A 16,329-nucleotide genomic window follows, 5' to 3' on the forward strand; every position below is an offset into this window, starting at 1 on the left:
GGCGGCGCCTCTTCCCTCATGGTGCAGGGAGCGAGGAGGAAGAGGAGGAGGGCGGTGGCAGGAAGGTGTGCTAGGGTGCAGCGACGGTTCTCTCCTCAGGTGGACGCAGCTGCCACTGCCACCGCCGGCACCTGCCACATGCAGGCGCGTTTGCTTTCGCCGTTGCGGCAGCCCGCCCCCCCCTTAGGCGCCGCGCGACATCGAGAGCCGCCCACCCAGGCCACGCTCTCCTCAGCCCAGTGTGCGAGGCATCTGAGGCGAGGGAGAGAGAGAGCGCGCTTGAGGGAAATGGTGGGGCGGGGTTTTTGTGTGTGTTTGTGTGTGTGTGTGTGTGGGGGGGGTGCTTCTGGATCCTTTTCCGTGCCTTGCTTCTGAGTTGCCGCCGAGTTGAGGGAGAGCACCTGAGGTGAACCACAAAATGGGCCCGCCCTCCCTGTCAGGGAGGAAGGGGTGAATTACTCAGTGACGAGGAGGGGGTCCAGAGGTAGCCAGCAGGAGAGGAGGGGGAGCACGAGAGCAATTGCAGAGGGAGGGGGGGGGGCTGTTAGGCACCAAAATCCTGCATGCGGGATTTCCCCCATTCTCTCGTGCCTATGCAATTCCTGCCCTTCTCCCTTCCCCCTCGAGATTTGCTGCAGAGACAATCAAATGAAGAAGAAAGGGAAGAGTATTAGCTGACATGTCCCCGGATCCCATGGAAAGCACCACAGATTTATTTGCTTACCAGCTCTTTTTATTTTAAGTTGGCTTCAAACCTGTAATTGTGTAGGTGTGTGTGTGTATACATATACACACATAAATATTCATATCTCTTCCCTCTCACCTTCCTTTCACCCAGTTTCTCTGGCACTGGTTTATAAATGCTGCTATGTAGAAATGATGAGAAAGTTGCACCAGCAGAAGGAATGGATATGTGCTGTTAGTAAAAAGAGAGGGAGTTGAACTGGAGGGAGGGACAGACACTTTTCTATGTATTAATTTGTATAATGCCCTCTATGCACATGGTGCTTTGCGAAAAAAGGAATATGAGAGGAACCATACCCCTCTTTGCTATCTGAAATAGACTCAGGGAAAAGAGAGAGAATGGGGGAAGGGGAAGAATGTGTGGTTATTTACATTTGGCTTGTTTTGCGGCTCCCAGTTTTTTGTTTTTTTTTTCCGGAAACGGGTCCAAGTGGCTCTTTTTGTCTTAAAGGTTGCAGACCCCTGGTGTAGGGAAAGGATGTGCTTAGGCCTTGCCTATGCCTTACACTGAGATCCAGTCGTGTTCAGTGTTCATTGTACTCAGAGTAGACCCATTGAAATTTATGGGCATGACTAAACTAGGTCTACTAATTTCAGTGTGGGTCAACTCTTGAGTAGAACTTGGTTGCATATGACCCTGCAGGTTTTATGAGGGGTTTTAAAATGGCCGGGATCTTTCATGACTCTCCCTTACTTTATAACCCTGAATAAAATAAGCTTTCACAATTCTAAAATCTGACATTCATAAGTTTAGTAAATATGGGCTAGTCAGAACTGATGGCATTTTGCATGTAAGAAGATGGGAAACTCGTGCCCTTACCCCCATGACCTTGTGGCCAGAAGATACTATTTGCGTGAATTTATGCTTTTACATGAAAGCTGTGATTTATGCAGAAGTGAAGCAGCTGGAATGGTGCTGCCACAATCATGCCAGTCCATCCTCTGTGTGGAAACTGCCCTGCATAAAAGCAGCAACTTGGAGGTTTCATTTATCGTATATTGCCCAGCCTTTGCTGTGTTGAAAAGGTAGAATAATACGAAACCCGCAAACATGCACAGCTGCCATTTGAGCCTAGCAAATTCAAAGTAAGCATATTTAAATTATGGGGATTTTTTAAAAAAGTGTCTGGTTGCTATTTCAAGTAACAGCACAGTATACATTCCTTGTCATCCTGGTGTGTTGCTTGTTTGTTTGTTTGTTTAAAAAATAAATAAACAGTGATAATGGCAAGCTTTCTTTAGAAGCATCGAAATCAAAGCAACTTGTGCCTTGCCCTGTTTTTTCGTGCAGACTATTCCTCATGGCTACACAATGTATAGCACTCAGATACCATTGCAATCACAGCAGGCCGGAGGCATCGTCCTTTCGCCTACCTACAACTCCAGGGCCTATCAAGCAGCTCATTTGAACCCTGCTCTGATGGAAAGGCTACGGCAGACACAACAACAGCCGAGTGGGTACATTCATCAGCAAGCAGCTGCCTATCCTCAGCCTCTAACAGGCAACCAGCGGTAAGATGTTTGATATCTTGATGTATATAACCTTTGAAAAGAGAGTTTTGAAAATAGGTCTGCGAAATGCTGGAAGAAGGTATATGTAGTTGACCAATCTGTAAGGGCTGACAAGCTGTGGATTTTGCCTAACCTCTGATGCTGGGTGACAAATCACCCAGAGCCTGATTGGTTCCAAATAATTAATATATAGCCCCAGCTGAAATTTCAGGAGATCTTGCTGTTTCTTGCCTCTTGCCCATTTTTACTATTTGCAACATCTTGCATAGCTCCTTTACTTTTCATTCTCATGCGGCATGGGATTAGGCATCTGATGAATGCCTTTGAAAATTCCCACCCACTGAAAATCCTTACAAATCCTTAAAACCTGGGCCTCAAATTTGTACTGCGAGAAGTGAAGCTACAGGAAGCCAGTCAGAGGGCCTTCTCAGTAGTGGCGCCTGCCCTCTGGAACACCCTCCCATCAGATGTCAAGGAAATAGATAACTATTTGACTTTTAGAAGACATCTGAAGGCAGCCCTGTTTAGGGAAGCTTTTAATGTTTGATGTTGTGTCGCTTTTTTATATATTCTGTTGGGAGCTGCCCAGAGTGGCTGGGGAAATGCAGCGAGATGGGTGGGGTATAAATAAATAATAATAATTATTACTACTACTACTACTTGGGTGGATTTGAATAAATTTATTAAAACCTTCTGTGGTGCAATTTCTAACACATTTGTGGGTATGTTGGAGATGTTTGCTTGTTCTTTTTATATGTCAGAACTTCAGCTAATAAAATTGGTTAAATGAATTATCCCTTAGAATTACCCTTTGGTTCCTATAAAGAGAGTTAGAATACATATTAGTGACCTTTGTAATAAAATGTTTCAAAATGCAGGGCTCGACAGAGCATTTTTCCAAAACCGTAATAGCTATTAAAAGTCTTTGTGCAAACTTCCAGTGCTTCCTTGAAAGCATCCCTGAGGCTATGGGGCCAGCTGTGGGGACACTTTTGGCTTTCTTTATGCTACAGATGTTTCATTTTGTTGTTGTTGAAGAAGAAAGTAGTCTTGTTTCTTAGGAAAGTATAAAATGCCAAGACTAAGCCAATGGATTACTAGTGAACGATGATGACATAATTCCCTGCATTCTTGCAAGGATGGAAATCGTGGGATAATAGTTGACTTTTCCTCCTTGGATTATTAATCTGAAGATGAATAAGTGATATAATTGCATGTTGATATTACTCAAGAACTGAAAAATTCTATGGATTTCAATGTTGATTAGCCATTTTAATTGCCGCAGTTCAAGACTCCCATTGTGGCTGAATACTAGACCTCAGTCTACATACATAAAGCTTGCAAACGCTTTCAGATTTTCACCTATACGTGGACTTCTATCAAAGCATTCATAGAGTCCTTTTCAAAACACTAATATACTCTCTTACTATGAAGAATTCAGCAGTAGGAGGAGCAGTAGTGGCTGGTGAGGTGGCACAGGTGGGGTACCTTATTCTCCTGGCTGACCAGCACAGCAGATTGCTGGGCTGACCCAGGGGGTGAGGGGAGACACGAGGTGCAGAGAGCTTGAACCTGTGTAGCACATAGTAGTAGAGCCAAACTGCCACTCTTGCTGTGATGTGCTGCACCAGGCCCAGCTCCTTTGCCTTGCCCCTCCCCTCTATCTCTCAGTGAATGCCAGTGGCTCACTGTGTTGGGAAGCTGGGACAGCAATGGTGTGTCACTGGCCGCTACTGATGGGAAGACTGCAACCAGAGCTTTAGTGTATATGTAACTCCTACATAATTTGGGATGACTGCATGTTATAGAAAAGATGGTTTGTATTGTTAACAGTTAATCATAATCTGCTATATCTCAGTTGCAGCAAATAACAGTTTTGTCTGGTTATTTTTCTGTGATTTCTTCAAAAATTACTTTAACCTTCTGATTGATAGACAACAGTAAGATCTTGCAATGTCATTGCCATTTTCAACTTGGCATTCCTTTTTTAAAAACAAACAAACAAACAAACAAACCCAATAACCCTATTTTATCAAATCAAACCATTGCCGTCTAAACCACTGAGCCTAGGGCTTGCTGATCAGAAGGTCAGCGGTTCAAATCCCTGCGACGGGGTGAGCTCCTGTTGTTCATTCCCAGCTCCTGCCAACCTAGCAGTTCGAAAGCACGTCAAAGTGCAAGTAGATAAATAGGTACCGCTCCGGCAGGAAGGTAAACAGTGTTTCCATGCGCTGCTCTGGTTTGCCAGAAGCAGCTTAGTCACGCTAGCTACATGACCCGGAAAAACTGTCTGCGGACAAACGCCGGCTCCCTCGGCCAGTAAAGCGAGATGGGCGCCACAACCCCAGAGTCGTTCGTGACTGGACTTAACTATCAGGGGTCCTTTATCTTTACCTTTTTAAAGCAAAAATTGCACATCCTTGACTTAGCGTTCCATTCTCTAATTGCTTCTACACATATTCAATAAATATTAATTTATCCAGGCAGCTGCAAAATGTACACGCAATCTTGAAAAGATCTTCATTGGCAAATTCTATCCTGCAAAGCTTATAATTGCATTTAAGTATAATAGCATTTAAATTGAATGTAAATCCCTAAATGTGCCTATTTTGTTTCTCTGCATTTGCTCAACCCTGATTGCATTTCCAGAGAGGTATATGATCAAAGCATTTTGCAACATCTTGGGGGAGATGCGGCAATTCTTCACACGGCAGTATAAGTAAAAGCTTCAATTTTTTAATCTAGCACACCCTTGTCATTGCAGACTGATGAAGTCTCATGCAGTCTCCTGATTCTGTGCAATCCCCTTGCTATATAGTATCATAGGATGGTAGAGTTGGAAGGGACCCTGAGGGTCATCTAGTCCAACCCCTAGCTATGCAGGAATCTCAACTAAAACATCCATGACAAATGGTCACCCCACCTCTGCTTAAAAACCTACAATAAAGGAGAGTCCACCACCTTCCGAGGGAGTCTGTTCCACAGTCAAACCTTACTGTCAGAAAGATCTTCCTGATGTTTAGTTGGTTTCTCCTGTAACTTGAAGCCGTTGATTCAGGTCCTACCATCTGGAAAGGGAGAAAAGAAGCTTCCTCTGACTTGCATGTGAGAGCCCTTTAGATATTTGGCCCTCCTCTCTCCTCTCAGTCTCCTCTTATCCAGGTTAAATACACCCAACTCCCTTCAACTGTTGCTCATAAGGCTTGGTTTCCAGACCCCTGATAATCCTTCTCGCCCTCTTCTGCACGCGTTCCAACCTGTCAGCATCCTTCTTAAATTGCGGAGCCCAGAACTGGACACGGTATTCCAGACTAATGCAGAGTGGAGCGGTACTGTGACTTCCCTCGTTCTGGACACTATACTTCTGTTGCTGCATCCTAGAATAGCCGCATCACACTGTTGACTCATGTTAAACTTCTGGTCTGCTGAGACCCACAGATCCTTTTCACATGCTCTACGGGCAAGCCAGGTGTACCCCAACTTATGTTTGTGCAGCTGATTCTTCCTGCCTGCATATAGAACCTTACATTTGTCCCTATTGGAATTCATGTTGTTAGTTTTGGCCCAGTTCTCCTATTTGTTAAGGTCCTATTGAATCATGATTCTGTCTTGTGCTATGTTAGGTACCCCTCCCAGTTTGGTGAGTGTCAGCAGGTTAAATTGAATCCTAATCCTTACCTAAAAAAGGGATATTATAGAGCTGGAAGAGGTTCAGAAAAGGGCAACCAAAATGCTCCCCTATAAAGAAAGGCTGCAGCTTTTCTGACTTTTTAGTTTAGATAAAAGACAACGTTATTTGGATTTCATTCCATTTCTGAAAGTTCACATTGCGACTGTTTCTAGTGTATAGTTTTTCAATAATTAGAACTATTTAAAAAATCAGTAAAGATTGCAGTATATAAGAATATAAAAATCAAAATGTTAATAAGATGCTTATATATTTTGGCTTAGATGAGAAGCTTTATTTTGCATTTTTCTTCATTTTTTCTATCTTTATTACTTTCAGCAACCTTCACTCATATTTCATTTGGCTGCTGATACCCTGCTGGAGTTTCAATTTAACGTGCAAGTCTAAAAAATTAAAACTGGCAGGCTCTCATTTTATTTTCACAACTGTAAATGATGTGCGGTCAATTCTTTTTGCTCAGATTGAGTCATCAGCCTTTGCAGCAGAATCCCTTGGTTGGAGGGCCACTCGACGCTATTCAAGCCACAGCTTCCCACCCAAACCTTAACTCAGTTCAGATGCCTCAGGAACAGATGAGACAGAGACAACAACAAATTCGACAACAGAGGCTCCTTCAGGTTTGAAAATTGTCGTCTTTGTGTCACTGTGTGTTTATGCGGGGGGCACTATTCCATGAAATTTTAAGCACTAGGGTACTGGATGTATTCACACATCATAGTATGCCCTAGTTAACAGCTTATTGTGAACACGCAAATCACTTTCCTTGGCGTTACGCCTGAACCGGGAATCATGGTTTGTTTCACTCAAGACAAACTGCCGCCTGAAGCCCATTTTGTTCCTGACTTCCTGTAGCTTAAATGAAGGAAACTGTGATGCCCAGTTCAGACAAAACACTAAGCCGAGGTTTGTTGGTCCTTCTCACGAGTAAGGAAGGAGCAAAATGGGAGTGCTCTGCTCATTCCTAGTAATCCATAAGCCATGGTTCACTGTGATGTGTGAATGTAACCACGGCGTTAGTCCTATCCAGCCCCAAATTGTGTAGTCTGAATGCTAGTGACCCTCCAAAAGTCTCAGACAGAAGCCTTCCTTAGTTGTTCTTCCTGAAATTATTTAAGTAGAGATGCCAAGGACTGAATCCGGCACCTTATGCATACAAAGCCCATGCACTAGACCACAGTCGTACCTTGGTTTTTGAACAGATTAGTTCCCAAACGTTTTGGCTCCTGAACGCCGCAAACCTGGAAGTGACTGTTCTGGTTTGCAAACTATTTTTGGAGGCTGAGCATCCAGTGGGGCTTTTGTGGCTTCTGATTGGCTGCAAGAGCTTCCTGCAGCCAATCAGAAGCTCTTTGGTTTCCAAATGTTTTGGAAGTTGAACAGACTTCCGGAACAGATTCCGTTCAACTTCCATGGTATGACTGTATTTAGCTACGCACCTATTCATATTTGTGTGTCTGCATTGCTTTCTTAGGGCTGTCTTCTTCTCTCCAATTTATGTTTTACTGCTCTTAATTTTATAAGCCTCTTAGATAGAAAAGAAGGGTCAAAATAATAAGAAAGCTCAAGTCTCACCCCTACTCTTAAAAAAGGATTTTGTTTAAATTGTTGCTAGATGTGTAGCTGACCTTTTCCAAAGGGCTTCAACAATTTTCTATAAAAGTGAGTGTTGTGAAAACATGTACCGTATTTTTCGCATCATAGGGCGCACCGGACCATAGGGCGCACCAAGTTTTTTTTGGGGGGGGGGAATAAAGGGGAAAAAATTATTTCCCCCCCAGGCGCGGGGCTGGGACAGGGGAAGCTCGAGCTTCCCCCGACCCCAGCCCCCAAACAGGAAAGTCTCCGCAAGCCGTGGGAGCGCTCCCGCAGCTTGCGGAGAGGTCTGCGAAGCCTGGACGCGCTGAGCTCAGCGCGCGCAGGCTTCAGCATGCAGGCAACTCTCCGCAAGCAGCGGGAGCCCAGCGCTGTACCTCGAGTTTGCGGGGCTGGCGACGGGGAGGAGCAGGCTTCTCCCCCCCGCCAGCCTTCTAACCAAGTCGGGGGACAGCGGGATGGCGCGCTGCGCCTCTCCTGCTGTCTCCCGAGTTTGCGGGGCTGGCGACGGGGAGGAGCAGGCTTCTCCCCCCCGCCAGCCTTCTAGCCAAGTCTGGGGACAGCGGGATGGCGCGCTGTGCCTCTCCCGCTGTCTCCCGAGTTTGTGGGGCTGGCGGCGGGGAGGAGCAGGCTTCTCCCCCCCGCCAGCCTTCTAACCAAGTTGGGGGACAGCGGGATGGCGGCGTTCCGCCTCACCGACCCCTCTCGCTCTCCAGGCTTCAGCGAAAGCCTGCATTCGCACCATAGGACGCACACACATGTCCCCTTTATTTTTGGAGGGGAAAAAGTGCGTCCTATGGTGCGAAAAATACGGTATATAGTTGAATTAAAATAACAGGACAAGGGCTGTAGTTAAGGAAGCATTAAATATTTATCTGCTGGGAGAAAATGGTTTTGAAAGTTTGTCTAGTTGCACTAGGTTTTAGAAATTCAAATTATAACATGCAGTTGGCGAAGGGAACCTTAAAATATCTTATCATAGTTCATGAACACAGCATATTGAAAGCAACATCCCTTTGTTCTTAAAGGCAACTTTGTTATTGTCTTTCTATGACAGCATCATAGGTAGTATTATAGTCACACTGGCCATATTTTTGCAGTTGCAGCAGCAGCAGCAGCAGCAAGGACAGCAGCAGGTGCTTAGTCTCCAAGCAATGCACCCTCAGCAACCTTTGGTAAGTGGACGTGTTAATAATAGGCTTTGTTCTGGGGGCTCTGCGCTGCTGAACAACATGGAAAAACAGGGTGATGTAGCTAAGTAGCTTTGCTTATCCTACCATCAATTTCTGGGATCTTGGAGTGCAAGTGCAGGGTTGATAAGTATAAAAGTATAAAAAATGATCAGGTATGATGACCTTGTATTTCCATCTCTGATTTGCAGGAAGGCAGAGTGAATCACCTAGTGGAAATTGTGGAATTTATATTTGTTAATATAGCATTAGTATAAGTAGCAAGACAACTGTTTTCAATAGTATGCACCTAGCTATCGGGTGCATGATTCTTCAGCATTTCCTTACAGCTGTGTTTTTCAACCAGTGTGCCTTGGCACCCTGGGGTGCCTTGAATGATGGTCAGCGGTGCTGTGGACAACACTGGCCTCTGTCCCTCTTTCCTTCCCTCCCTCCTCTGATGCCCTCTCAAGTCTCTGCCTCCCAAAGGCTTGCACAGCTGTTTGTTGCAGCAGCCCTGGCTCCAAGATCCCCAGGCGAATGGTGCCTCTGGAGGCACCCTCTCTTTGTGTGTGTGTGGGGGGGGAGTGTTCAGCTCGGAGACCAGGGACAGCAGCAGGAGCTGCCCAGAGGACTCCCAAGGAGAGGGGAGAGAAGAGGAGTCTGAGGGAAACCTCCACAAGGGAGGGTCTTTGAAAAAGGGTGAGAGGTTGCCAGCTCTGCAGGCAAGGGGTGACATAACTGGGCTCCTGAGCCCCACTGGGGTGCCACAGAAATAATGTAGTTGGTCCAGGGAGCCATGGACTGAAAAAATGTTGAAAACCTCTGCCTTACAGTACAAAGCAAAGGCTTTCTAATACTACTAGCCTGTTCTGTGTAATACTTGCATAAAGACTCCCTCTGGTGGATAGTATAGCTGTGAACTCTGCTACAGCTTTTACCTGGCTTAACTAGGCTGTTCAAAATCAGATTACCTGTGATGGTACAAGGAAATTAGATTTGCAATCTGTTGAACACGTTTCTCTTCTTAATTAGTACCAGTCGGTATAGGCACTTCAGTAAAAGATACGTTGCAAGTTTTTAAAATGCAAGGACTACCTCAGTATAATCACAGGACATTTCCCAACGTTAGCATAACACAGGGATTACCTAACAGTCTAATTGCATATGATGTATTTGGTAACTTCCAGTCCTTCAAGGCTATCAAAACAGTTTTATGAGTACGTTATTATTAACATTGTGTTGCATAGTGACTGTGTACAGTCTCAAGTGTAATGGAAAACAGCTAGTTAGTATTGCGACAAAAAATAACTTGCATGAAACTGAATCGTAATTATTCTGTGGATTGAAGTAGAACATGCTGAAGAAGGAAAATGAAACTGGTGAACAGGAGAACTTACTTATTTTTATTTAGAAGAAACTATAAACCACTTAATCAAAGAATCTCTAAGCAATGTACACAGAACAATTTAAAATGAGTATCGCTCTACATTTTTTTTAAAAAAAGACAACAGATATGCATAACTTGTTTACATGTCCAGATTGGCTTGCTGAAACAGGCATCTAAAGCAGTGAGGGCTCCTGCCTAAAGTTAATAAATAGGGAGTTGCAGTGCTGCCATACGGAAAACTCAAGCCCTTGCCCACATTTAGCAGCAGTTCTGTAGATGGAAGTGGTCAAGTTGCCACAAAGGGCACAAGGCAATTCCTCAAGTAAACTAGTCTCAAGCTGTCTCGTGTACACATCATCTGTAAGAATTTTCAATGATTTTTTACTGTATGTACGCATCTGTAAACAGTTGTGAACGCTGAGGAGCAACAGAAAAGTAAATCTCCGGTTAAATTTTGCAACCACAGCTCATAAAGACTAGCGGTATAGACTGGAGAGCGAAATAACTGCCACAGCCCTGAATTCCGTGTATTAAAAAAGAGCAGAATAAATTCCAAGCACTGTCATATAATGCAAACTTGAACGTTCACAAAGTATGAGGAGGAGCTGGCCAGAATAAATTAGACACTCAGGAACACTCATAGATCTATCCAGGAAGAAGTGATAACTCCCAGGACAAACTCAGGGTGGGGAGAGAAGGAAACCTTCAAAACAAGTGTCTGGGAAATTACTGACATGGTTCATTAGCAAGTTCTCAAACCCAGCAACAGGTGATTTAGAAAAAACAGGAATACAGGCAACTGGAAGGAACAAGTGGAGAACAGTATCAGCAGCTTTCTCTGGTCTGACTGGAGGTGAAAATGCTAGAGGTTGAGGAGCAGGGAGCATTCTGGGCCCTAGCTACTTATTCTTTTCTTTTTTTAACAAAAAGAAGTATATCCACTACAGTATAAGTGGTTTGTTGGGAAACTGCCATCCCCTTTCAATTGCCTAAAGTTTGCTCATGCTTTTTGGAGGCTTTGCATGGTAGCTTGCTGGATTCCTATAGGTGGTGGGGCATGCTAGCAATTATTGCACACACTCAAGTAACCGACTGGTTGTAGTGGCCAAGTGGTCAGAGGTCCTCTCCCAAATCTCCCCTGAATTCTGAATTTTCACATGTCCCATCTACTGAATATATATTCAGGGTGACAGATTTTCCGTGCCATTTCATCAGTAGCAGAGAGCTTCTAAATTCAGGGTGACAGATTTTCCGTGCCATTTCATCAGTAGCAGAGAGCTTCTAAATTTCACATTGAGTTATGAGATATCACATGTGCTTCCAGAGCACAAAGGAAGGTTCATCCTGCTCAGGCACACACAACATCTATCATCCTCATCCTACTAGTGTGAATGCCAGCTGTCACAGCATTATTTTGCTCTTTGCCTTCTCCAGACTCACTAAATGCCTGCCAACACTAATGGCTTGCACGTTTCCATCACTAGAGTATTATTTAAACTAACTACGGATAATCCTATGTGATAAATACTGCACAGAATGAAATCCCTCTACAAGGCAAGAGTCCTTGAACCTTCAAAGTTTTGCAGCTTTGTCCTCCTAAACCTACAGCAGAAGCAAAGGAGGCTGAACTGGAACTTTTCAATTAGTTGTTATACTGGTTTAGTTTCCTCCTGAGGATAATATATTCTTTCAAGCACATAGAATTGCATCACCGGTTGGGAAACAAGAACCAAGCTTGTGCAAACAGAGCTAAATTAAATACAGTGGTACCTCTACTTATAGACGCGATCCGTTCCGGGGTGCCGTTCTCACCCTGAAAAGTCCGTAAGTAGAGTGTCGCTTCTGTGCGTGACGCAATAGGGCGCTCCTGTGCATGCACAATGCACGCAGTTCACTCCTGTACATGTGCAAAGCGGCGAACACGGAAGTAAACACTTCCGGGTTGGCCGTGTTCGTAACCAGAAAAATGCAACGTGAAGTAAACACAACTCGAGGTATGACTATAGTAGAGAAGACTCTTTGCTGAATTTAAGACTAGAGGCCCCACCTTTCTCTGCCTCCGTGCCCACGGTCACCGCGCTATTTCAGAGACTGCATCATTTGTCTGTATTGAAAGGATAAATTACGTTCTCATTGGCGTCTTTCTTTGTAGGTGTTTTTCTGTTGTCTATTTGATAGCTTTGTTTTGATTGTTCTGTCAGTCTGTTTTACAAAGCTATAAAGCACTAATCCAATGTAAGTAGGTAGGTTTGGGCATCTGTAACCATTTCACCTGCTCCTCTAAGTCCTGCTTTCCCAACAGAAGTGTACATATTTTAATGTATAATTTTGGAGCAAGTTGTTAACCATTAGATTATTATTAATTTTTACATGGTTAAAGTATTTTCGATGCCAAAATGCCCTTATCAATTGCAGTCGGTCAAATGTAATGATAGCCAAGGTAAGGCAAATAAGCAAAATTGCACAGTGACCTATCTGATTTAAGGTTTTTTTGGTATTAGTTGTCCTACCCGAAGCCCTTTGGGATACCAGTTGCAGCCTTCTCCTCTTTCCTGAGAGTAGGCCTTGGCTGTCCTGTTCTAATATCCCACCTAGCTCACATAGGTTTGTTAAACAGCCCAACCAACTTCTGGACTCTTCCATTTTTATTTTTTATTCAAAGCTGAGCTGCAGTCTTTACACAGATTAGTGTAGAAGGTAGCTTTCTGCTGAATATAAAATTGGAGTTTAAGGAATGCAGGGGTTTCCCTGCCCTGCTTGTCTATGGAAATGGTTCTGGCTTACATTGAAAGGTTTGGGGTTCCGTTTGGTAATCCTTAATTCCTTATCTTCAGTTTTACTTGTGTAAAATAATGTGTCTATTGTTTGTAGGAGCTTATACTGTGAGAAGGACCCCGTGTTCATTCTGGCATATCTGTGGTGGGAAAAGGGGCATGCAGATACCGGACAGTGTCAGTACTGTCAGGAGTTCGGCCTACACTCAAGTAGGACCCTGGCAGAGACACATGCCCTAAGCTTTCTTCAGCCCGAACATCACAGCGACTGATGCCAACTGACACTGGCACACTTAGGGATCCACAGAGTTCGCGCAACTTGAGCGTGACAGACCTCAGCAACTCAGCATTTTGGCTAATCTACTTTATTTACATATAAACACACACGGAGCACTGCAGCATGGCTCCCTCTCTTTCTAGCATCAGACAGCAAAGAGAGAAAGAACAAAGGACAATAGTCCCACTTCATGGAACACAGTAATACAAACATCCTGTCTCTGTCACTTCCCACTCTGTAGAGTCAAAACATATACCATGATGTGAAAGACAACAATCCTATGACTGCAATCATAGAGCAGAAATTCTAACAAGTACGGCATCACAAGAAAACCTGGGACACAGGGATGAAATGTCTCATATGAGTTCCACCAAGTGGAGCTGAGTTCCCTCAAGTAGAGTAGCCACTTAACATGTTGCCAGAGACAAGGAAGTGCTGCACCCAAAAACTGGGCAGAAAAATGGCACATGGAGTTGGATATTTTGTTGTTAATCCTACATATAGGATTGGATTCCAGCTGGTATCATCCAACATGGCCAGTGTTCAGGCATGATGGGCAACCCCTTATTTATAGCATTAGTTCAAGCATTAAAACTGAGCCCCCTCTCCCTACTCATTTGCTTGAAAAGCCTTTGGAAAGAGTTTGTGGAGGCAGTTCAAAGCCCTTGAAATATCTGACTTTAAATTTCAGGACGTGAATTTATTCATCCTGAAAACTTAACACATCTATGGCAACTGCCTAAACATAGGCAGTAAATCAAACCAAAAGAGCACACTAGGCACATGTTGTAGTTTTAAGATACAAATGTTCTTTGCATTTTTTATTTATTTTTGGCCCGCTGTAAAATAGTAAAAATACTTTTTTTCCATTAAGTTGTCATGCCGGCCTCCCTACTGATCTGCACCCAATAATGAAAAATGCAATTCTGAAGATGTCCAGAGAAAACTGTAATTCTCAAGAATGATAAAGCAAATCTGTATATTACACTTACGGGGATAACATATGGTAAACAGGCATTAGACAGAGTTTCCATTTATTTGTCAGGGCAGCCAAACTCTTTTTAAAGCATTTGGCAGGTTATTTGCAACGAACAAGCTTCAAATCTAATTTATGTCTCGGTCAAACTTTTATTGTTAAACTGTTATTTTAATAAATCTTCACCAATTGTATAGCCAAAATATGCACTATCAGGTTTTACTTCGGGTTTCAGGAAAGGTATAATGCAGCAAGAATTACATACCCCAGAAATAATGTAACTGGGATTGGGGGTGTTTCCCTGACAGTTGGACATAACAGAACTGTGTTATTATCCACATCTATGTTGTGTTAAATAAGGAGGTGTAGGACAGCAAGTACATTTTATAGAAACTGTTCCTTCAATCATAATTTCATGAAATTCATATTCTGAGTGCAAAGAGCACAGATTTCTATGGAAGGGATCTTCTGGCCCTTCAAAATCAGGTTAGCCTGCATTGCTCAACAACACTACAACATCCATGGCTCAGTGAGACTGTGAGTGAACAATGCTTGAGAGCTTCATCAGTTTGCATAACATTAATCATAAAGGCTGCTGACTCTCATGCATGCACACATTTAATGCACAGTTGGGCTGCATGGTAGAGACTGACATGCAAAAGGATCAAACATGCTCTAATGAAAGAGGTATGTATGTATACTAGCCAACCTTTCCACCTGAGAACCCTTTGCACTGTCTTATATTAGCTTTATTTTTACAGAAATATCTCTGTTTTCTTTTCCAACTCAGCTTGCATTTTCCCTTTAAAGTTCATTTGCATACCTGATACCTGATATATAGTGGGTTTTATTTTCATTATCAGCTTCATAATATGTACACATGCCTCCAGCAGCTGAACATTTCCTCTGTATAACTGAAGGAATATGAATGTATAATTTATTATTTGGATGTATGGAAAATATTATTAGCTAGATGAGAATGTAGGCTTCTAAACTTCCAACAAAATACTGGGAACACAGCTCCAGTTGCTGAACCCTCCAACAACTTGAAAGAACAATTCCAGAGGGATCCATTATCTTCTGAATGAACATAGGAAAAAGATGCTAAAGCTTGAACTTTCTAATTTTCTTTCTTAGAAAACAAAATAGAAAAGAGTACCAAGCGATCTCTTATTCCAGCACTCCAAAATACATGTGCGGTTTCATGCCAGGGTCATTCAGATTGTTGGCTAAACATGTAAGGCACAGAGCATCAAATGTTATATTTTTATCAGTATTGCACGTGTAAAGTTTTATCACCACCACCATCATACTTCACATAGGATAAAATGTCTGAAGGACCTAAAGCTTTGTCCATAGAAATCTGTGGATCTGTGAATTCTTACTAGGAGTTGAGCAGAATTTTGTTGTATGTACATTTATTGTTCACCCTTGGAGTATGTGGAGGCCGATAAGCATTCTTTAAATGGTTTAAGAGATGATCCCTTGTCAGGAATCATGACCATCTGTTGATGAGAAGGGCAGTTTACCCCAGCTGGTTAAAGCCAGTCTAGCTGCAGGTGTTCTTTTTACCTTACAGCTCTGTGGTGCTTTTTAAGGAGCCCACTGTGTATCGCTGTTAACTTAGCATATTCTCTGCACAATGCTGAACAAACTGGGCTGGAGTCAGCTCCCCAAGTCCAGTACTCTGGAGAAAACATGGGTTTTCAAGGTTTTCTGATTCACAAGGGCATCGCAACATTTTGGCATAATCTTTCTCTTTCCTCCAGTCATCCTGAGTTGTCAGTCCTATTTCCCCCCATCCTTGGCTCCCCTTCTAGGTTCTTGGACTTGTTTGGAGAAACTAATGGTGGGGGGGTGTTCATGCAGTGTCCAAGAGAATTCTGTCTCTAAATCCAGTGTCTCGAAATCCAGTCAGTTCTTGGTATGAGCTTTCGTGTGCATGCACACTTCTTCAGATACACACTTGGTATCTGAAGAAGTGTGCATGCACACAAAAGCTCATACCAAGAACTGACTTAGTTGGTCTTTAAGGTGCTACTGGAAGGATTTTTTTTTTTTGTTTTGACTATGGCAGACCAACACGGCTACCTATCTGTAACTCGAAATCCAGTGTAGGCTTGAGGCACTACCCCATTAACCTCAGTTTGCCCTCAGCCAGCCCATACCTGCCTGGCTTCTTTCTTAAGACCACCACTTTCTGCTT

General features: G+C 43.4%; 1 protein-coding gene across 3 annotated transcripts in view; it reads left to right on the forward strand.

The window, feature by feature from the left end:
* The window catches only part of MED12L (mediator complex subunit 12L), a 182,493-nt gene that overhangs the window by 162,012 nt on the left and 4,152 nt on the right, over nt 1-16,329 (forward strand). For all 3 annotated transcript variants that reach the window (XM_083739054.1, XM_083739055.1, XM_083739056.1), the window contains 3 exons: nt 2,036-2,256; nt 6,405-6,561; nt 8,638-8,712. In XM_083739054.1, coding sequence (XP_083595180.1) covers nt 2,036-2,256; nt 6,405-6,561; nt 8,638-8,712 — 453 coding nt within the window. The remainder of the gene's footprint in view (nt 1-2,035; nt 2,257-6,404; nt 6,562-8,637; nt 8,713-16,329) is intronic.

This window comes from Podarcis gaigeae (genome assembly GCF_964106915.1).
Source record: "Podarcis gaigeae genome assembly, chromosome: 5".
Taxonomy (NCBI): Eukaryota; Metazoa; Chordata; class Lepidosauria; order Squamata; family Lacertidae; genus Podarcis; species Podarcis gaigeae.